This window comes from Neovison vison, chromosome 12, assembly GCF_020171115.1.
Source record: "Neovison vison isolate M4711 chromosome 12, ASM_NN_V1, whole genome shotgun sequence".
NCBI classification, from domain to species: domain Eukaryota; kingdom Metazoa; phylum Chordata; class Mammalia; order Carnivora; family Mustelidae; genus Neogale; species Neogale vison.
Window position 1 is genome coordinate 11,055,148 of NC_058102.1, and position 21,662 is coordinate 11,076,809.

Genomic DNA, 21,662 nt, shown 5'->3' on the forward strand with positions numbered 1-21,662 from the left:
CTCAACCAGTTGCGTCAGGCAACATGTTAGAAGCCAACAACTGGATTTGTTACAATGGAGTTTGCAAGGTCTGCTGAATTTTTGTTGAGTGGCTATTTTCTAGTGTGCTATTATGGGTTGCATTGTATCCCCCACCCTCCAGGATATGTTGGAGTCCTAGCCCCCACTACCTCAGAATGTGGCCCTTCGTGGTGATGGGGTCTATAGAGGTGAGGGTCTGTAGCGTGAGGTCAAAACAAAGTGCTTTAGGTGGTCCTAATCCAATATGGTGGTGTCCTTGGATGCAGAGACAGACAAGGACAGAGAGAAGCTTCGAAGAGCAAAGGAAGGACACTAGGTGAATATGGAGGATGGGAATAACGCAGTCATAAACCAAGGAATGCCAGAGAATGCCAGAAAACCACCAGATGCTAGGAAGAGGCAAGGAAGGATACCCTGATGGGTTTCTTGAGAGCATGGCCCTGCCGACATCTTGATGTTGGTGGACGGGGCAAGGGAACGGGGCAGCTGGAATATAGGACCAATGCCAGGGCCCCCTTCCATATATAAATGACCCCTAACTGACCCTCACTAATGGGGATTTCACTTCCTCTCCTTTCGTTCCTCAAAAGATACTGTCTTTCACAGTCTGAACCTTTGAGATGAAAGGGTTTATTTAATTCCAAGACCAAGTGTGCAGACAGACGGATTACAGGTCCATGGATTCAAACCAGCAGGTCTTTCCCACACTCCCAGGTTTTCCTGGTCCTGTTCTCCTCCGAGAGCTTCTTACCGAGCATCTCTCCCTGCCCCAGGCACACCATCGGCTCAGGGGACAGTGTTGTAGACCGCGTAGTCATCCTTCTGGGTGATATGCAGCTTCCAAGGGAAGAGGCGTTTCTGGGAGGGGAGACTCTGGGCCTGCCTCACCATGAGCACCACGTCCTCATCTGAGAGCAGCCGCACCAGATCGCCCTCGGTGTCCCGGTAATTTAGGGCAATGTCCTCCCTCTGGAACTCCCGCCTGGGTGGGAAAGATCAGGGTTGATAGAAGGTCCGGGGGCCCTAGGACTAAGCCTCAGGGAGACAGGGAGTGGGGGCTGAGGGAACTTTAAAGCTGGGGTGTAAGAATCAGAAGAGGTCAGAGCATGCTACAGGCCTTATCCCTCATGTGGTCCCATTGCGCAGATGGAGAAACAGACCTACGGGGGAGAAGGGGCTCTTACAGTAAGTTACTGGCACAGCCTGAAATGCCTTGTGTGTACACGTGCAAAGTTAAGTACTTCCTGGGGAAGGGGAGTGAGTTTGGCCAGGCACAGAGCAGAGACCATCAAGCTTCCAAGGGCCACCTGTTTGCAGTTATGAGGACTCCTACGGACTGGGACCATCTCGTGTGGGGTGCACATGGCTGGTGACAGTAAACACTGATATAACCTTCATATAGATAACTCAGCAAATGGGGTTAGAAACCTAACAGACTTGCAAACACCTTGACTCCAAAATTCCACTTCTAGAAACTCATCGTGAAGGGAATAATCGTACAAGTCACCACCTATGAGGATCCCAGCATTCTTTCTGGTAGTGAGAAAGGGGAGGGTGATCCCAATGGCCAAGAAGGGGTGGTGACTCCACAGCCTCCCCAGAATGACGTCATGCAGCCAGCTGATGTCATAGTTATGCGGTGAGGGTGGGGGTGTGCTCAGAGGCCATCTCCATGAACATCTGATCATGAGAGGAGGGATATCTGTATTTTACTTCTTTCTACTTTTCTGTGTTTTTTTGTTTTTTGTTTTTTGTTTTTTGTTTTTAAGATTTCATTTATTTATTTAACACAGATCAAGCAGGGAGCCTGATGCAGGGTTGGATCCCAGGACTCCAGGATCATGACCTGAGCCAAAGGCAGACACTTAACTGACTGAGCCACCAACTGCCCAACCTTCTCATGTTTTTTAAGAATGAATAGGAATTATTTTCATCATCAGTGGAACAAGGTTATTTCCATTCTGAGGCTGGCTCTCGGGAGGTAGAGTTTCTCTGATAGCAGAGGATCCAAGTCCAAGGCTAGGAAGACTCCAGCTTGAGCTGCAAATCCACACTCATGAACCGTGTGACCTCCTCTGAGCCCCCTTGTATGTCTCTCTGCAGACCCCCACTCATCTCCGACACGGGGGGCTGATATTTGCCTGGTAGGGCTGGGCTGGGGATAAAACAGGAGGCAAAACACCTACGGCTGACTCGCGCTGTGTTCCTCCTACTGTTGGCTTCTCCGGGGTGTCTGACCCCTGCCCTCTGCCCTCCGCCCTCTGCCTTCCCACCTCTCACCTCATGAGCTGCAGCAGGTCCTTGAACAGTGGAGTGCTGCTGAGGTCCTCGTCCACTGCGATGTCCCTAAGGGGGACGACAGGCAGGGTGAGGGGGCATCAGGCCAAAGGGGGACATGGGGACAAGGCCGGCAGGACCACGCTGGAGCCGGGCGTCTTGCTACCTGGGTATGGCTTATCTGGAGGGCAGGGCGAGCCACCACAGGCTTTTATTTGGGCAAGGGGAGATCCACTTTGGGTCTCGGAGTCAGGAGTGTGATGCAGGGGGTGGGGATGGGCAGGGACAGCGGCCGGGCCACGAACTTGGTGGTGCTGATGGTGTCCTCGTAGAAGTAGCAGCGCAGCCAGTTGGTAGGGTCTTCTTCCTCTGGGAAGTCCTTGAGGATTTTCACGAACGACTGTGGGAAGATGCCCGTGGATCCCCTCACAGTGCCCTGAGGAGGAATGGAGGGGTTGCCCTGACGGCAGGAGGAGAGGCGCCAGGACCAGACGTTGCTCCCGCCTCCCGCACATCCCCCAACCCCGCTCCCTTATAACGAGGCAGACGAGGTCGTATGCAGAGGAAGAAAAAGTAGTGGCTGAGGTCACCATGCTATTCACCCCAAAAACAAATTGCTGTTCTAGAATAGGTCGAGATCTCACTTTATTTGAAAAGCTGTTTTCATTTCATTCAGTCATTCCTGAGTGAGCACCCGCCACGTGGCAGGTTCTGGGTTCAGGGAGGATGACATCCTTGCCCTCTGGTGGGGAGCGCGTGCCGTGGTGGGTGACGGTGGATGCACAGGAAAGTGGGTGAGCTTCACGCTGAGCCAGTGGCCAGGGAACACAGAATGGGGGAGGGGAGGTGGCTCCCTTCACCCACTCACTCATTCATTCATTCATTCACTCATTGACTCTGCAGACAGCACAGAGCAGCTGCTTTAGAGCCAACGGCCTGAAAGCTCTCTCCAGCGCTGGCCACGCACGACCCAGCTACAGCCTGTGCTTTGCCCACATGTTCTCCAATCTTCCCAACTCTAGAGAAGATGTTATTATCCCCATCCCATTTTACAGACACAGATACTGAGGCTCAAAATCGTCTCTTCCCTCCTCCTTGGACCCTCCCCTTAACCTGAGGCCAGAAATCAGCCATCCCACTAACACAGAGAACTTTCCAGAAAACAGGAAGATAACAAGCATTTCCTGTTTCTGGAGAGTTTCCCAGCAATACCCCACAGCTGTAAGACCCATAGGGTCCCGAGACAGGGCTCCAGGACGGGGGTACGATCAAAGCTGCCAAGTCTGTGAGGCCAACAGACCTCACACCTCTCTATGCCAGGGGCTCTCCCCTCCCTGGAGTCCCCACGGGGCCCGTCCCACCATCTTCTTTAGACACCCCCTGCCTCAGGAGCCTCGACAAAAGGGAATCTTGTTTAAGAGCAGCAGGACCCAATCCGAACAGCTGGAACAGGGGTCAGGGCCTCCCATCTCCCTTCACTGAGTCAGTAGGGGCCACACATGCCTCATGTGGGAACGAAGGAAAGATTGAGACCTTCACCTTCCCAGCAGCCCCGGCACCGGCCAGATGGACGTATCTAGGCCCTCTGTGGGCCAAGCCCCAAACAGCCGCACCTCGGCCAGCCCTCCCAGGACCGCGATGAAGAAACGGTCTGACAGCTATCTCCACTTACAGAAAAGGAAACCACAGGGTTGAGCAAAGTTCCCAGGAAGCTAGTTAAAAACAACTAGGAAATGACACCAGACAGTCCGACTCCAGAGCTCAAGGTCCGCATCACTACGTTTTCTCGCTGCCCACAAGGTAAGGGAAATCATCCCGGATGACACACCAGTGAGTCTCAGCTGCCAGTGATTTTGTCCCCCAGAGCCAAATGTCTGGGACCCTAGATTGTCAACTGCAGGGCCGCTCCTGCGGTCTAGTGAGCAGAGACCAGGGAGGCGGCTAAACCCCCAACTAATGATGCCGGGGATGGCCTCTCACTACCACCACCCCCCCACCGCTGACAACTATCTGGCCCCAAATGTCAGCAGTGCCGCGGTGAGAAGCCCCGTGACAGACCAAGATATCAAACTCAGTAGATTAACAGACTTGCCCAAAGCCACTGTTCGCTGGCCTCTGAACCAAAGGCAAATGTGGTCTCCGCATCTTCTGTTCCAGGCACACACTTGCCTCCCCTGTGGCTGTACTTCTCAGGCTGCCCTCACCCAGCTGCTCTGATTTCCAGAACTATCCTCAGAGGACTTCTCTTCCCTGGGGCATTTCCTGCGCCTGCCCCCTCTGATTTCACCCCACAAGCAGACCCAAAACAAGGTCCCCTCCAACTTACCTCCATCCTCACCGCTATCCTTTTTCCCATGCCTACCTCCAACCTTATCCCCACCCTCAGCTCCACCTTCACATTCATCCTCACCACCATCCTCACCTTCTTTATCCCCATCCTCCCCTCCATCCTCACCTCCAACCTCACTTCCATCCTCACCTCCAATCTCACCCCATCCTCACCCCATCCTCATCTCCAACCTCCCCTCCATCCCCACCGCCATCCTCCCCTCCAACATCACATTCAACCTCACCATCATCCTCACCCACATTCTCCCCTCCAGCATCCCCCCATCCTCCTCTCTACCTTCACACCCAATCTCACCCCATCCTCACCCCCACCCTTCCCTCCAGCATCACCTTCATCCTCACCGCATCCTCCCAACATCACCTCCAACTTCACCATCATCCTCACCTCCAACAGCATCTCTAACCTCATCCCCATCCTCACCTCCAACCTCACCTCCATCCTCACCTCCAACCTCACGTCCATCCTCACCTCCAACCTCACCTCCATCCTCACCCCCAACCTCCCCCCCATCCTCACCCCCATCCTCACCCCCATCCTCACCCCCAACCTCACCTCCAACCTCACCTCCATCCTCACCCCCATCCTCACCTCCAACCTCACCTCCATCCTCACCCCCAACCTCACCTCCAACCTCACCTCCATCCTCACCTCCATCCTCACCTCCAACCTCACCTCCATCCTCACCTCCAACCTCACCTCCAACCTCACCCCCAACCTCACCTCCATCCTCACCTCCATCCTCACCTCCAACCTCACCTCCATCCTCACCTCCATCCTCACCTCCAACCTCACCTCCATCCTCACCTCCATCCTCACCTCCAACCTCACCTCCATCCTCACCTCCAACCTCACCTCCAACCTCACCCCCAACCTCACCTCCATCCTCACCTCCATCCTCACCTCCAACCTCACCTCCAACCTCACCTCCATCCTCACCTCCAATCTCACCTCCATCCTCACCTCCAACCTCACCTCCAACCTCACCTCCATCCTCACCTCCATCCTCACCTCCAACCTCACCTCCATCCTCACCTCCATCCTCACCTCCATCCTCACCTCCAACCTCACCTCCAACCTCACCTCCATCCTCACCCCCATCCTCACCCCCATCCTCACCTCCAACCTCACCTCCAACCTCACCTCCATCCTCACCTCCAACCTCACCTCCATCCTCACCTCCAACCTCACCTCCATCCTCACCTCCAACCTCACCTCCATCCTCACCTCCAACCTCACCTCCAACCTCACCTCCATCCTCACCTCCATCCTCACCTCCAACCTCACCTCCAACCTCACCTCCAACCTCACCTCCATCCTCACCTCCAACCTCACCTCCAACCTCACCTCCATCCTCACCTCCAACCTCACCTCCATCCTCACCTCCATCCTCACCTCCAACCTCACCTCCATCCTCACCTCCAACCTCACCTCCATCCTCACCTCCAACCTCACGTCCATCCTCACCTTCATCCTCACCTCCAACCTCACCTCCAACCTCACCTCCATCCTCACCTCCAACCTCACCTCCATCCTCACCTCCATCCTCACCTCCAACCTCACCTCCAACCTCACCTCCATCCTCACCTCCATCCTCACCTCCAACCTCACCTCCAACCTCACCTCCATCCTCACCTCCATCCTCACCTCCAATCTCACCTCCATCCTCACCTCCATCCTCACCTCCAACCTCACCTCCAACCTCACCCCCAACCTCACCTCCAGCCAGTCTTTATTGATCCGGCTGAGAAGGAAGATCACATCTCCAACTTTGAAATTCAGTTCCAGTTTGCTGTTGCCTGTGAAGTCAAACAGGGCCTGGGAGAAGAGAGGAGGAGGAGGGCAGGAGGAAGGGAGCATTCACCGAGTTCCTGCCACACTGCTTTGCGTACTTCAGCGTCTCGGTTAACAGATGAGGGGACTGGCCCTGGGGAACACGACTGGCTTGTCTGAGGCCACTCCATTTGTGAGCAGAGGAGCCAGAATTAGAACCCAGGTCTCTCTAACTCCAGAATCGTGCTCCTTGCAGAGCTGGTGGGAGGAGCACAGAGAGCCAAGGAGGCAAACTCTGGGGGCAAGCACCTCCGTCAGCCCCCCAGGCCTCAGTGTGGGCTCCAGGGCTCCCATAAGCCCAGAGCACTGACCACACTGTTTCTCCATGTGTGTCCCCAGGGAGCCGGGGGCTCCTGGAGTACCAGGCCTGGTTTGAGTCATCTCTGTCTGACACTTTAGTCGCCATGGCAGGGCTGTCCTGGAGGACAGCTTGCTGAGTGGATGATGGTTGGCTGCGTTCCCCATGATCTGAGTGCTCCCTAATCACCTCCTTTCAGCTGGGTTGGGTGCCCCGAGGGCCAAGGCTGAGGCCCCTGCTCCCTGCAGCACCCAGCCCCAGTCGTGGGCACACAGAGGGTGTCCAGCAGGAGGGGCGCAGTGGTGAAGGGTGGAGCCCAGAGGTGAGGTGGGAGGCCTGGCCCTGCGGGGGTTACCTCGGCTCGCGGAGCTGCCATGCGGTCAATGATGGCGCCTTGTGGGGACTCGCTCTTGCTGCGGAGAGAAAAGGGAGGCCTGTCAGCCCTCCTGGTTCCCTCAGGGCCTGGCTCCCTGCTTCTGTCCCCAGAGGAGCCCCTCACCAGGGGCAGGAAAGGCGGGGGAAGGAGAGGATGTTAAAAGTGCAGCTACAATCGTTCCTCTGGGCCATCACATGCACGCGTGCATGCACGCACTCACACCCAGGTTACTACTGCCCACGGGGGAGGGATTCTATCCTCCTTCATGGGCCAGGAAATGGAGACTCAACAAGGAGGCGGGGAGGAAGATACACATTTGCTCAGCACCTTAGCTTATTAACGCTTTCACATCTCTTCTTCCTTCTACTCCCCACACCCAACCTCTAATTTTTCAGCCAGAGAAATGGGTTGGAGAGGCACTCTGCACCAGGGCTCAGGGCATGGGCCTGCCATGCGGCGTAGCTGAGATTGAGACCATGTCTGCCTGCGTGCCCCGGAGAGATGGCTAGGAGCCGAGAGGACACTCAGAGACACTAGCCCGAGGAAGGAGGGAGGCCCTGAGACAGAGGTCAGGGCTCAAGAGCACTGTTCCTGGAATTCTTAGCAGCAGCAGCCCGGCCTTTGGAAGCCAAGCCCTATTACAGTAGCTCAGGTTTTCCATGATTATTTTCTGCTCAGTGTCCCCTGAGCAGGAATGTCCCCTGGGGGCCAGTGTGATACACCAGAAGCCACAGCCGGCCCCATGGAACCACATGATGTGGGACAGGGCATCCCAGGATCTGGGAATGTCTGTAGAGAGAGCAACTCCTCCCCTCCCTCCCTCCCACCACGCTCTCCAGGCACCATGAGTTCGGAGGCATCCCCAGTGGGGACTATGACACCCAGCTCTCCACATCAGTGACCCAGCCTCTGTGCTCTGGTCGTCACTGTCACACACAACAAAATGCACCCACCTTCTATCCCTCCATGTGCGTGGTTTTCAGAGCTCAGCTAACAAGCTGAACATCCTGGGGGTGTCACGGGATAGAACCGATGTCTAGCTTTTCCCTTCCTCCGGGGAAAAGAAATGCCTTCTATTGGGGGGCATCTGGGCCAGAGCGCCTGGTTGGGGGGCACCTGATGAGGGGCCCGGGGCCTGGCCCATGGGAGCATAGGGGCTGGTCACTTACATTTTCCGGGTGCGTGGCCGGAGCCGGCGCAGGGCCTGGGGCACCTGCTCTGAATCATAGGGCGACTGGTAGAAGAAGATCCGGACATCCTCGTCCATCAGCACCCAGATGGGTAGGCTGAGGAGGCTCTGTGTTTGGGAGAGAACCAAGACGGGGATGGGGGGGCGGGCAAGAGAAAGCTCTGGACATCCCAGCCCCTCTCTCCTATCCCCATCCCCCGCACTGATCCCTCCCTCTCTAGTAATGCTTTCTCTGTCTGAGCATAGCAACAAGACATATAATGTTTCATAAGCTTTCCTCTTGGGTTCAAGTTCGGGAGGGGACCGGCTGGCTCAAGGAGGGTCCATTTGGAGAAAGTCTAAAGGCCTCCAGACACAACGATAATGGTGACAGCAGGCCAAAGGACATGGTGGGGACTGTCCAGACACGGCACTGAGTGCCACACCAGGTGATCTCACTCTGTCTCGAAACAACCTGCAAGTTAGTGCCAGAGAGGTTAGGGGACCTGCCCCAGGCCACCTGGTCCAGCGAGTGACAGAGCTGGGCTACCCAGAGACGTCTGTTTCCAAGGCCCAGCCCCGAGATAAAAAATGAGATAACAGTGGGAGGAAGGAGGTCTCAGGTGATACAGACCAACAACAGTTGGTGGATTACAGCCTCAAAAGTGCTTTCTGACGCTTGATCTCATATCACAGTTGGGAAAACTGAGACTCAGAGAAGCAAAGGACCTGACCCAGTTGGCAGAGCGAGGAGCTGGGACCCTCACTCAATCTCATGCTGGTTACACCCACCACGAGGCTGTTCGTGAGGACGCAGAGTACCCGGACACTGGCAGGGTCACCCCCTCCCAAGCTGTACAATGAACAGGTCCCAGGAGTCCTCCAGAGGCACCTGGACCCCCTTGGAGAATCCCATGGAGGCAGAGGTCCATCCCAGAGGAACTGGGAAGGCGGAGCCTGGAAAGAACAAGGCTGTCATACAGGGAGGGCTGAAAGGCAGCCCAGACATGGGTTTAAGGGCACAGCCACGGAGCCAGGCTGCGCCTGGGATCAAAGTCCCCTCCCTAGCTGGGTGACCTTGAGCCAGCGTTCTTCTGTGTGGTCATTAATAAAATGGGGATACCAGGGTCTGCCTTGGGGGATGGAGTAAGGATTAAATGAGTGATGTGTGCACAACACTTAGAGAATTCTACCGTCCATCTGATCTAGCAAGCGCGCCGTCCAAGTTGGAGACGATTGTTGTCACGTTGCTTTCATTACAACATAGCACGGTGGGTACACAGAGCCGTGAGTTCGAATCCCAGCCCTCCTATCCAGCTGCTCTCCGACACGGCGTGAGTGGGTCCACTTCCTCATTTGTGAATAGGGAGGATAGCATCTAACTCACCAGTTATTGAGGGAAATAAATAAGCCTATTTGTTTATCCTACAGATTTGTTTATCCTGACCCACCAGTCAAAGCCCCCCACATCGTTCCAGGCAGGTGTCACGATCACATGACCCATATTCTCCATGAAGACAGCGGTGAGACCAGTGGGTGGAAGTGACAGGGAATCAGATTTTTCTAGCAGCTGTCCAACAGGGGCTGAGCAAGGAAGCATAGTAGTGAGCTCCCCGTCCCTGAACGTTTCAAGCATAGGCTGGGGTTATGCAAGGCAGAAATTCCTGCACGGATTGCCTCCTGGGCTTGGAGGAACCAAATGAGACCAAAAGGCAGAGAAGGGATCCTCCAGGCTGCTGGTAGCTAAGCCCAAGTGTGGGAGGAAGAGCCTCAACACCATGGCCACATCCCTCCCTCCACAGCTCACCCCTCTCCCAGCCCTGCAGGGGGAGACAGGAGCCTCCAGCCACCTTGGAGGAGCAGCTACCACAGCGCCCCCTTGAGGGGAGATGTCTCCAGGGCTGCGTCCCAGGGGCTTCCCACCGTCCCTCTTCTCTGCTCAGAGCCCAGGATTCCTGCAGCCACTGGAGAGGCCAGGGTCTTCTCCTCCTGCCTCCCATCTCCCCTGCCCTCCTCCCGCAGCTCACTCCACTAGGAGTTCTGATCCCGTACAGTCTGGAAGCTCCCGAGACCAGCAAGCTGGAGGCACTGCCCTCGTTCACAGGTGAGGAAACCAAAGCCTAGAGAGAATGAACAGTTCACCCCAAATGACCCAAACAGTCAAGGTCAAAGCAAAGACTGAAGACTCCTAGTTCTGTGCCCTTCTGCCGTGAGAGTAGAAGGGGAGGGGAAGCTCTCGCTGACTTTGAGGGTGCCTCTGTGCTAGGAGGAGGGCTTCCCTCTCCAGTTTCCTAAGGTTGCCATTGAGCCATGGCTCGGATGCCTCTAGTGATGCAGTGCTCACTACTTCACGAGGAATGCTGTTCCTTTTTTGCACAGTCCTGAATGGTAGAAGGCCTTTTCTGAACAACAGTCTCTGCCTTCAAGATGCTTCTTTCTCTGTGCTCCCATCTCCTAAGGATGCAGACAGTTTACGGGCTGGGAAACACCCAAGAGCCTTTCTCTAGTTTGTGCAACGTCACTGAGTGAGAGAGCTGAGGCCCTGGCCCATCCTGCCTCTGTTATAGAGGCCACAATTTTGTGATTTCATGACCCACCTGTCCCCTGTCCCCACTCGGCAGCAAGTACCTTGAGGGCACATACTCGGTCCTATTCACGCTGGTATCCGAACACCTGACACAGACACCTGTGCACACCTGGCATAGACTTCTCGATCCCAAGTGTGGTTCCTAGTTCCCTCTCCATCGCTCCTGCCGCACCCTCTGGAACTCTGGGAACACATCCTGTTTCTCTCCCCAGGTCCGGCCTCTGAGGATTGCCGAGGGGCCCCATTGGAGCAGGAGAGCAGCCTCCAGGTCCCCTTCAGGGACGCTACCATCCCTGGGGCCCTCCAGGGGCCGAGATGACACAGGCCCATGGTTACCTTCATGTAGGCGTTGAGGGCAGGAATCCGCATCTCCGCGATCTCCTGTTTCACACCCATGTAGACTTTGGCTGCGGAAATGCAAAGAGCTCTCCTGGGAGCCTGGCCCACCACCACGGTCTCTGGACTCAGAGCCGCCCACCCAGGCCAGGAACTCGCCCCCATACACTGGCTGAGCCTCCAGGCCACCCCACTTTCAGCTTGCATTCTTCAGCATGTAGTGTCGCCACATGATATTTTTCTTGTTTTACTTCTTTATTGCCTCTTCCTACACACACACACACACACACACACACACATGTGCATGCGCACGCGCACACACTCACACACACACATGCACACACTCAACGATTCTTGGCTGTAAGAGAGGAAGAGCTTTGCTTTGCCCCAGCTGGAGCCCATCCCCTAGGACAGGGGTCTTCAACCTTTAAATCATCCACGGAGCGTTTAAAAAGCTCATTGTGTAGGACTTGCCCCAGGATAATTACATCAGAATCTCGGGGTTGGAGGGGTGAGACTTGGGCATCAGAATTCTTTAAATCTCAAGGTGCTTCGAATACCTGCCCTTCGTAAGGAACCAAGGGTCTAGAACAGTGGTTCTGGTGGTTCACACCACAGTGATTGACCACATTGATCAATATTTGTGGAATAGATGAATGAATCGTTCCTCAAAAGCAAGGCAGTGTGTTTAGGGAGAATGGGAAAGGATGTTGGCTGACCCAAGACAAATGTCCTCTCTAGGAGCCTTAGGTGGGGGTCCTGATAGAACTGTCCCCCCAAGAACCCCCAGCAGAAAGCACATGTCTGGCTCCTGTTGCCTCTGAGATGGGCAGGGGCTGGCGTTGGGCGGTGGTAGGAGCGCAGGATCTGAGGTCCGGGGTGGGGAGGCCTTTGAGACTTAGTAGCGACAAGAGGGCAGCTAAGGTCAGAGGTCAGATCACCTGGTTGTGGGGAGGGTTTGGGGAGGGAGAAGAAAGCCAGAGATGGCACGGCAGAGAATGCCCAAGAACCTTCCAAGGAGCAGCAGAAGGGGCAGATCCTGTCAGGAGCTGGAGGAGCAGCGATGAGGTAGGAAGAGACCTGGAAGGAGGTCAGGGAGGGCTTCCTGGAGGAGGAAGCGGGACAATGATGGTAAGGCCAGGATAGGCCCACAGAAGTCCAATGTAACAGGTCACGGGCCACCGTCCCGAAGGGAATTTGGTGGGACTGTGAGAGCAGAAGCCAAGCTGGTAGATGAGGAGGGGGTGGAAGGAGAAAAGGAGGACAGTAAGCGACTCCGAAGAGAATGGAGATTTTGAGGGCTGTCAGGCTTCAAGGGGGCTTATGGCCAGAAACATCCTCATGGCACAGGCTTGTCTAAAGACAGGAAAACTAAGGCTGTGGGAGAGCTTTGCAAACGCCACAAGTAAGGAGAAGGCAAGTGTACAAAGACCCACAAGTTGTCTGGAGAAAGTCGCAGAGAGGAGGGAGGGGCTCCCTGGAGTCCAGTGGGGAGGCCAGCTCTGCGGGGGTGGGGTGGGGGTGGGGGGTGTCTCCCTTCCCCTGCAGTCCAGAGACAGGGGAGGGGCCGGTGTGAGTTGAAGTGGCTCTGAAGGAGGAAAGGGGAAGCCAGGAGCCCCTGGGGGCAGCTTCAGCTCCTCTGGGACCTCCGATAGGATAGAGAGAAAGCGAGAGCAAGCCAGAGGCAGAATGTGGAGCCTGAATAAGGAAAGGTCAGGAAGTGTCTCTGCTGTTTGTGGAAAGGGTGCTTGTATGTGGCCTGCAGGGCATGGGGGGGCACCCTGAGACCACCCCGCAGACTGAGCACCCCACACCCTCGCAGGGCTGGAGAGGGCCTAGGTGCCGAGCCGCTGGAGATTTGGGTCTATCCGAGGTGCATGTGTGGACCAAGCTGGGGAGAGAGGCCAGGGGGCAAGGAGTGAGGGGGCTGTCCAGAAGCAAAGATGGGTTGCCCACAGGGTCCTAGCAGAGCCGGGAAACAGTGGGAGCCCCCGGGGATCCGCCCAAGCTAGGGCAGCAGTCAAAGGGCAGCTCTCAATCAGGGCTGCAGGGGGCGCTGAAGGTGAGTCCGCCCCGTGAGCAAGGGATGGATGGCCTGGAGGTCAAGAGCAATGGGGCTAGAGGAAGCAGCCCGTGACTGCCAGGAGGGGCCGTGGATGAAATATTTGGCCTGGAAGCAAACCTGGAGTGACCACCAGGGGCGGCAGAGCTGGAAGGAGAGGCCGAGGGCCGCAGCTCTGTCGCGGGTCTGGCTGCCCAGCTCCCCGGGGCCCCAGGACTGGGACCCGCCGTGAGGCTGGGACGGACCGCCTACCTGGGAGCGTGGGCAAGCTGCAGGTGAACGGGCTGGTCTTGTTCTCCGGCCCAAACCGCTCCTCCAGCTTGCTCTGCAGGGCATAGAACTGGCGGTAGCGACGGTAGATGAGGTATTTTGAGCCCCCTTTTGTCTTCACCTCGATGACGAACACCTGGGGAGGACACAGGTCAGGGTGTAGGGAGGTCAGGGGCGGGGGGGGGCGGGGGGGGGCGGTCGAAGGTCCTAGGACTAGAGCAGCGTTTCTCAGCCTCAGTATTCGCAGGCGGGTGTGGGGGCATCTCCTTCTTTGGGGTGGGAGGGCTGTCCTGTGCGTGGGGCGGTGCTGAGCAGCCTCTCTGGGCTCCGTCCACCGGAGGCCAGCAGCAGCCCCCGCCCCAATCTGGAATCATCAAAAAAGGTCTCAAGATATTTACTACCAAACGCCCCCTGGAGGGTGAAACCGCCCTGTTGCAAACCACCAGGAGAGAAGTTAAGGGGGGGATGAGAGGGTTGGAGGTTCAGCGGGCAGAAGCTGAAGGTCAGGGGTCTGTCTTACAAAGTAGCTGGTGAAGCCCCTTTTCTCCTCGATGTCAGCGATGTTGGCGGAGATGGCGACGTCGTCGGGAAGCTGCTCAAAGTCACTGAGGAAGACGGGAGAGAAGGACAGTTCAGTTACCACCAGACTGATGGGCTCGCTGAGCCCAAGTGTGCAGAGGTGAACCCAGGGTGTGTCCCGCATTCCTCCGTCAACACCCCTTCAAGTGCCGGGCAGCCACGTGGACCAGACCTTGCAGCTAAGGCACTTGGAGATGGGACCCTGTGTCAGTAGTCACACGAGCAAACTCCTCCCCGGCTGCGTTATTCATCTGGGAGCAGCACATCCAGCAACCTCCTCCGTGTCAAACCCTGGGGGAGGCCCTGGGTCATGGTGGGAAACAAAGTCAACACACGTCCCACAGAGAGAATGGGTCATCATACCCGAGCTGGGGAAGTCCTCACAGAGGTGGACGAGGCGTTGGAACGGGGTCTAGAAGGTCAAACAGAAGGTCGGAGGGGACCTTTGGACCCTCCGGCTCTGAGCCCGCCTCCCCGCCAGGCTAGAAGGTCAAACAGAAAGTTGGAAGGTCAGGAGAGGGCCTTCCAGGCAGTGGGAACAGCATATGCTAAGATTTCGAGGCGTGAGGAGTGGGCTCGGGTCTGGTGTGACTGGAGGTGGCTGTGATCAGGGGCTGCACGGGCAGGTGAAGCCAGGCTGAGGAGGGTCTCCAGTGTTGAGCCGGGTAACTTCTTTAGGCCATAGGGAGCCACGCAAGGCTTCAGAAGAGAGTACAAACGGTAGGATCCCAGCTGTGGGAGGCCAACTCAGGCAGCTGTGTGCAGAAGAAAGGGAGCACAGAGACGGAAGGGACAGAGCAGCCGTTCCAGGCCCCAGAGTGGTGCAGCTCAGAGATGGTGGGGGCCCAAGCCAGACAGCAGGGACAGGAGGAACGAACAGACACAGAGGCATAACCCTTGGTGTACACTGCTTCACTATTGTGTCCCCTGCTTCTTCCTGCCAATCAAGCTCCATTTTTTTAGGGTGGTCATGTCCCTAGCCTCAAGGTGATAGGCCACGACTGGTCAGAACCAAACCCAATAATCTCATTCCTATTTCCCAGCCTCCCTGCAGCTAGGTCCAGCCACGTGACCAGTTCTGGCCAGTGAGACCTATGAGGAAATCTCCACTGGGTCACTCCTGGAGAGGCCCCAGTGGAGATTTCGTGATCCCGGAGGGAGGAACAGGCCAGCATGGTTTCCTCTCCTTCCCCCTTCTTCCTATCTTGAAAGCAGATGTGCCGTCTGGATCCACAGCAGCTATATTGCATCCATGAGGCAAAGACAGGAGGCAGACCAAAGGAATCTCCGAGATCCTGGTCCTGAGGACACTGAGCTGCAGAAGCAGCTATGGCCTCCCTCTGCACTTCTTGTCATGTGCAAAAATTAGCCCTTATTTGTTTAAGTTCCTATGTGTCTCTTGGTGCCCTGCTGCAGACTTTCACATTTCCAGCAGACACGCTACCAATCTGTGAGTCATTCCTGACTAATGGCCAGCAGGGTTGGGGACTGTTTGGATTTGGAGGTGAAAGAAAGGGCAGTGTCGAGAGTGACACCTACATGTCATGCATATGCTGAGCAGGATGGGAGGGAGGGGAGGGGGGCTCATGGACTGAGTTTCGGGCATGTTATTGTGAGGCCCTTGGGCCCCCAGGTCTGGGTCTGGCAAGAGCTGGTGTGGCTCTAGAGCTCAGTGAAGGCGGTTGGGGGATGGGAGTGGGGGTGGGTCTCTGCTGGAGTCGGGGAGGTACCCATGTGCCCTTGATTGGTGGTAAGGAGCCCCCGGAAGAGCAATCTTTGAGCAGAGGGGGCTGAGAGGAACAGATGGAGGATGAGAAAACACCAGCCAAGGGGACAGAGAAAGAGCAGCCAGGGGTCACCAAGTCCCGAGCAACTGGGGGACAGGGTGGGAGTGGGCGCAGGGCTGCCACCTCCCCAAACTGGGCAGGCCCTCAGGGCAGATCGGCTTCCCAGGCTGCACACCCAGTCCCAGCTGCTGCTGGTCCCCACGTGGCCTGGGCTGCGTGGGACCACTGGCTCCCGCAGGACACTGGCCGCTGCCGCTGGGCAGGGGGTGACTCAGGGTGGCAGTGGGCAGGCAGAGGAAATCCCCACCACTTCCCAGGCGACTTAGTGGCCACTGGCAACCTCCCCACTTGCTTTCCACTCAGGCCCCCATGGCAACACCCCTGGGAGAAGCTTCCTCCTCCACTTTCTCCCCAGAGGCTGTGTATTTCATGTTTACTGCATCCGCAACAGGATGGGGGCCTGGCCGGACAGGAAGGAAGGAACCGGAGCATAGAAATGGCCCTGGGCAGGGAATCGGCCACTTTGTGTCATAGCCTTGCTTAACAGTTCCCTGAGTGTGTGCGATGTGCCCCATGCCCTTCTGGCACCTTTTTTTAACAGGCAGGGAAACTGAGGCACAGAGTGATTACAGAACCTGCCCAAGTAAATCAAGAAGCTGAGATTCGAGCCTAAGCAGAATTTTGGTCCCAAACACCTCCACACTGCTCCTAGTTTGCTGCCTCAATAGCTTGCTGCACGAACGTAGATAAACCCCAGGTTCCCCCAGCCTCAGTTTCCCCGTCTGAGGTAATAATAATAACGATAAGAGCAAACGCTTGTTAGCACCTATTGAAGCTCACACACTGTTCTAAACACATTTGCACACGGCCTCTGCCCTCCTGGGTATCATGGCTGAGGGAAGGAGTTTAATACTAAACAAATAACAACATCCTTTTAACGGTCGGGGAGGCCGTGAAGGAAAAGCACATGGAGTTTTGAGCTATCGCAGAGCCCGGCCATTATTATATCCCCTCCCACCCCCGAGGACTAGTAGTGCAGTGGGCAGGAGAGCTTGGCAAGCAGGCACTTCGAAGATGGGGCTTACGTCCATCAGAGAGAAAAGCAGGGTGCTATGCATGTCCGAGGTTCATGGCTCACTCAGATGGAGAGTGGTCGGGGAGGGCTTCCTGGAAGAAGTGGGGCTGGAGTTGGCCACAGGACAACAGGCAAGGGAAACCAAGTGCAAAGGCTCTAGCCATGCCGGGGTGGGGTTGGGGAGAGGGACAAGTGCAAGGAGCTTTGGGGCGGGGGCAGTCTGGGAGGGGGAAAGTAACTCGAGACACAGGCAGGGTCCATCAAGAAGGCTCTGCGCCTTGCCCTGGGCTGCTGGGCGAGGGACACTTACTCTGGGAAGATGTGGGATGGCACGGGTCAGGAGATCTCATCCGTAGCAAGACCAGCCCCAGAATCCCCATGAAAGCAGGGACTGCTCCCTGCTATACCCCTGGGGCCCAGAACAGCTCCAGACACACAGTAGGGGCTTCAGGTGGGACCACCCCATGTCTTAGCGAGTCCTCTGGTGGTCAGCCTGGGAATGGCCAGGCTGCCTGCTGCACCAGGAGGGAGGCAGGGGCGCAACAAACCGGACTAGAAATCCCCCCAGGAGAGCCACTGCCCTGCAGAGCTCAGCCAAGACCCCTCAGAGCTGTCGTGAACTCAGGTTCTCCGGGGCCCCGCTGCTCTGGGTTCCCACGCACCAGCGTCATTCATGCAAAGTCCACCGTGGATCCTAGACGGGAGGGGCTGATGGAGACCTAGAGTGGCCCTCGGGGGACAGCTAGGTCACATTCGGTGGCTCCCGCACACAGTAGGTGCTGAAAACATGTTTGTTGGAACCAAACTCGCTACCCCAAGGCAGTCCTTTCGAACTCTGGACCGGTGGGGTCTGGGGTCTCTGAAAGTCCTGCTGGATCCTCGCCTTTCCTTTCCGTCCTCCACTCTGACCTCAAGCAGAGCACAGGGTCCCCGAGGGGCAGGGAGGCCTGTGACTCCGGGACCTGGCTCCATGCCCTATGAAGGGAGGCAGGAGGGCACCCCTTCCACCTGCTCTGAGGGCGGAGGGTGGCTGCCAAGAACCAGGGAGCGGGAGGGAGGGAGCACCCCCGGCTCTTGCTGGTGTCCTGTCTTCCTACACATTCCCTGAGAAACAGGAAGTGCCACGAGCTGTGCATGTGTGTTCTCGGGTTCGACTTGGTCTCTGGGGAGAACCGGCGGGGAGGAGAACCTGGTGGGGCAGCCCCAGCCCCAGGTACGCCCCCTGACTTATCAAGGCCCTTCTGGACCCCCACTCTGGGCATCTGCATCTGTGGCTCCTCTCTCCTTCCCTGAGAAGCTTTCTTCTGACCGTCAGTCTTTGGAAATTCCACTTCAAGCCCCCAGACTCCACCAAAGACCTTTGCCACCCGTTTTTTTTTTTTTTTTTTTTTTTTTTTTTGCCACCCGTTTTGACCTAAACCGGCCTGACCCCTCTGCGGCCACCCTCGGAAGCGCCTCCACACAGTGGGCACGCTCTCTGATGCCACCTGCTGCTCCGGTCCAGGGCAGGAGCCAAGCCCGGTGTCCTCAGGTCCCCCACGGCTCAGGGGACAGTCTTGCTGAGAGATGGGGGTAGGCCCTCGTGGGGCCGTGCTGCAGGGGAACCCTGTGGGAGGACTTTCTGCCTCGGTCCTTATTTTTCTCATTGGCGGGATTGGACTGGAAAGATCCAAGGACACGCTCCCATCCAAAAATCCATTCACTGAGTCACTCACTGGGCAGGATTTCTGGAGCACTTAGTCCCTCTTGTGTTGTTCTACATACTAGGGATACAGCAGGGACTGGGGGGCACATATCCTCCTGGGGCCTGTTGATGGGGGAGTCGGTGATACAGAAAAAGAAAGAGCCAGTATAGACTATTATGCCAGTGGTCTAAGGACTCTGCAAAAAAAAAAAAAAAAAAAAGAAAAGAAAAACAGGGCAAGCGGTCCGAGAGCGATGCAGGGGCTGGGAGGGAAGATTTTTGACATTTGAGGCAGGCCCTGGATAAAGAGGAAGAAACCAGATCCTGTGGTTCTCTTTGAACAGAAGATGGAAAGCCATTGCTGACCGCGGGGGCAGCGAGCTCGGCCTGGGACCCAGGACCCCTGTCCAGACACTACACCCACTCCTGTGTGACCCCGGGAAGGTCACTTCCCCTCTCTGAGCCTCGGGTGCCTTCATCCGGGCCTGAGGGAAGTGAGCCACAGCTGGAGGCTTCCTTGAAACACTTCTAAGAATCTACATTTCTGAGCATTCGGGTTCTGACTCAGCTCCGGCCTCTAGCTTTTGACTTTGGTAAGTGGCTGCAGGAGGGTGGGGCCTCTGTCCCCCAAGGCCTGCCGGGAACAGGGACGAGGGCCCGGGAGAGCACCGTGCCCCGCACTCACCTCTCGGCTCGCAGCTGCTGGGCCAGGGCCATGGTCAACGGTGCTCCCAGGGAGAGGGTGGCGAGTCTCACCCGGCCAGGCCTGGGCCGAGTTCGCCTCTCACTCAGCTCCAGCCACCCGGTGTCTCTGCTGTGGTCCTGGGAGTCCCCAAGAGCCACCCCTGGGGAGGCCCCACCCCTGTGTCTTTCATTTAGAAGAGGCTCCTCCTCTGGGCTCTCTAGGTCCACTCTTGGCCCACACTTCCTCTTCCCCACCTCCCAGCTGCACTGCACTTTGGGGAAGTGCCCAACCTTGGATGCTGGGTTTGCAGGAATCCACTGATTCGGGGGGCTTTGAGGACTTCCTCCATGTGATTTCTTGGTGCCGGGCCGCCGTTGGGCATCAGAGAGCTCCACTCCAACAGAGGCAGGGTCCCTGGCCTGGCTCAGCCACCAAGGGTCCTTGGGAACTTGGAGAGTGACTTCTCATCCTCCGGCTCATCACGCCCTACCCTCTTACCCTCAGTGGGTAAGCCTTTGCCTTACTAAAAGGCCAAGCCTTTGCCTAAACTATTCCCTAGGCTTGGAGGGCCAGCTTCCACCTTGCCTGCCATCCCTCAAGCTCTGGGCAAATGCCACCTCCTCTGGGAAGCCTCCCTGGTGTCCCCAACAGAGTTAGCCTTAGCACTCAGTCGCCTCTGCCATATACAGTGTAAATTTCAGTCGGTTTATGCTTCTGTCTTCCCCTTACCCAGGAGCTCTGGGCTATCCTCTCCTCGTCCCTAGATCCCCGGGCCTGGCACAGCCCACCGGTCCTTGCTGGATCTTCCAACCACTCTGAGCTTCATGTTATAAACCTGATCACATCTTTTCCTGCTTAAACTCTTCAACTGCTTCACCTTGTATTTAAGGAGAAAGTCCAAACTCCTGGTCCCGCCTACCTCCAGGATCCAGGGGATCCTTCTGGCTGGTGAATCTGTGGCTCCTCTCACTGGTATGGCTACTAGATTCTGAAGGAAGCTCTCTGAGAAGTCCACAGCCACACCCAGTAACCCCCAACCCACCACACACACACTCACACACTCTCGTTCACGCTCAACACTCACTCAAGCATTGTAGATGCAAAGCAGAGGAACAGCAGAGAGAGGGTACAGAGGGGAAGCAGCCATGCCTTGCCATCCATGGGCATCACAGAATGAGACCTTCTGACTCCATCTGTCCCAAACCCATGCCATAGCAGTGCCTCTAGGACTGGGACAGGAGTCTGGGAGTACCGAGCCAGCTGCATGGAGATCAGAGCCTCCTACAACAGTCCCTTTGTTACCTCCCAGATGAGGGAGTGGTGAGAGGACCCATTCTCAGAATCCCAGGGGCTAGCTGGCTGTAGGAATGGAGGGTGATTGGCAGCCTCAAGCCCTTCCTCTGAACTTCATCCCTACTCCAGCCAGCCATCTCAAGGAACACTCTGCCCCAAAGAGAGTTCAGAGTGGAGCCAGAGTCCCCAGGAGGGAACATGCTCTGGGCCCAGCTCCACATTCCTGACTCAGAGAGGATCTCCCTCTCTTCACCCAGGCAAGGGCTCTTCTGAAAACTTTATGGACTCTGGGAGGCAAGAACAGTTGGAGAAAGACAGAGGGGAGGACATGAATAAGAAAAATAGAGGCGATCAACAACTATTTACTGAGCAAGGCATTTGGAAGACAGAGGTAAGATGGCAGAGTGAACTCCAGCAGAAATTCCCCATCAAACTCCAGACATACTCCAGACATATTATCCAGCTGGGTAATACTTTTTTTTTTTTAAGTATTTTAAACATATAGAACCTAGCTCACAAGCAAGAACGTGTAGTGTTTGGGTTCTAAGAGAGGGAGAACCTAGACCAGAGAGAGGGCCTGGTGCCTCACACTCCATGGGAGAATGGATATGGGTTAGTGGGGCTGAGACTTTAATTCCTAATCTGGGACTAGGTACGTCTGGGCTACGTGTCCTGCTGTTGCCAAGAAGTCAAATCTGAGTTCCCAGTGTGAAGTCAGTAGTCAGAACTGAGTAGAGGACCAGCCCTTCCCAGCTATCAGCCTGGGGTTCCTGCAGGGATTGAGATACTCTCCCAGGCCTGGGGTAGAACAAAGGGTATAGACACCAGATCAGAGCCCCATGCCTGAAACATGCACTAGCATGAGGCTGGAATCCAAGCTACCCACACGGTGTGGAAATCCCAAGCCGAGGCATTACACCGAAGCAGTTTGGAATCCGCAAGCCTGTAAGAGACAATAAAACCACCCTGTGAACTCACAAATCA

The 21,662-nt window shown here is 56.3% G+C and overlaps 1 protein-coding gene across 1 annotated transcript; it reads right to left on the reverse strand.

Annotated features, from left to right (window-relative positions):
* Positions 1-635: 635 nt before the first annotated feature.
* NCF4 (neutrophil cytosolic factor 4) lies at positions 636-19,626 on the reverse strand. Its single transcript, XM_044228233.1, has 10 exons — positions 19,386-19,626; positions 14,096-14,180; positions 13,558-13,711; positions 11,244-11,314; positions 8,322-8,449; positions 7,132-7,189; positions 6,365-6,463; positions 2,604-2,734; positions 2,302-2,367; positions 636-1,003 (listed from the first exon to the last, which is right to left on the reverse strand). The coding sequence occupies exons 1-10, from the start codon at positions 19,415-19,417 to the stop codon at positions 808-810; spliced, it is 1,020 nt and encodes a 339-aa protein (XP_044084168.1). The 5' UTR covers positions 19,418-19,626; the 3' UTR covers positions 636-807.
* Positions 19,627-21,662: the final 2,036 nt, after the last annotated feature.

What these genes read in the sequence shown, in the direction of transcription:
- NCF4 (XM_044228233.1), bottom strand. Translation starts at nt 19,417, where the DNA reads ATGGCCCTGGCCCAGCAGCTGCGAGCCGAGAG. An exon ending in CAGCAGCTGCGAGCCGAGAG is followed by an intron (nt 14,181 to 19,385) that starts GTGAGTGCGGGG and finishes CGTCTTCCTCAG; the next exon opens with TGACTTTGAGCAGCTTCCCG. An exon ending in GACCTGCTGCAGCTCATGAG is followed by an intron (nt 1,004 to 2,301) that starts GTGAGAGGTGGG and finishes TTTCCCACCCAG; the next exon opens with GCGGGAGTTCCAGAGGGAGG.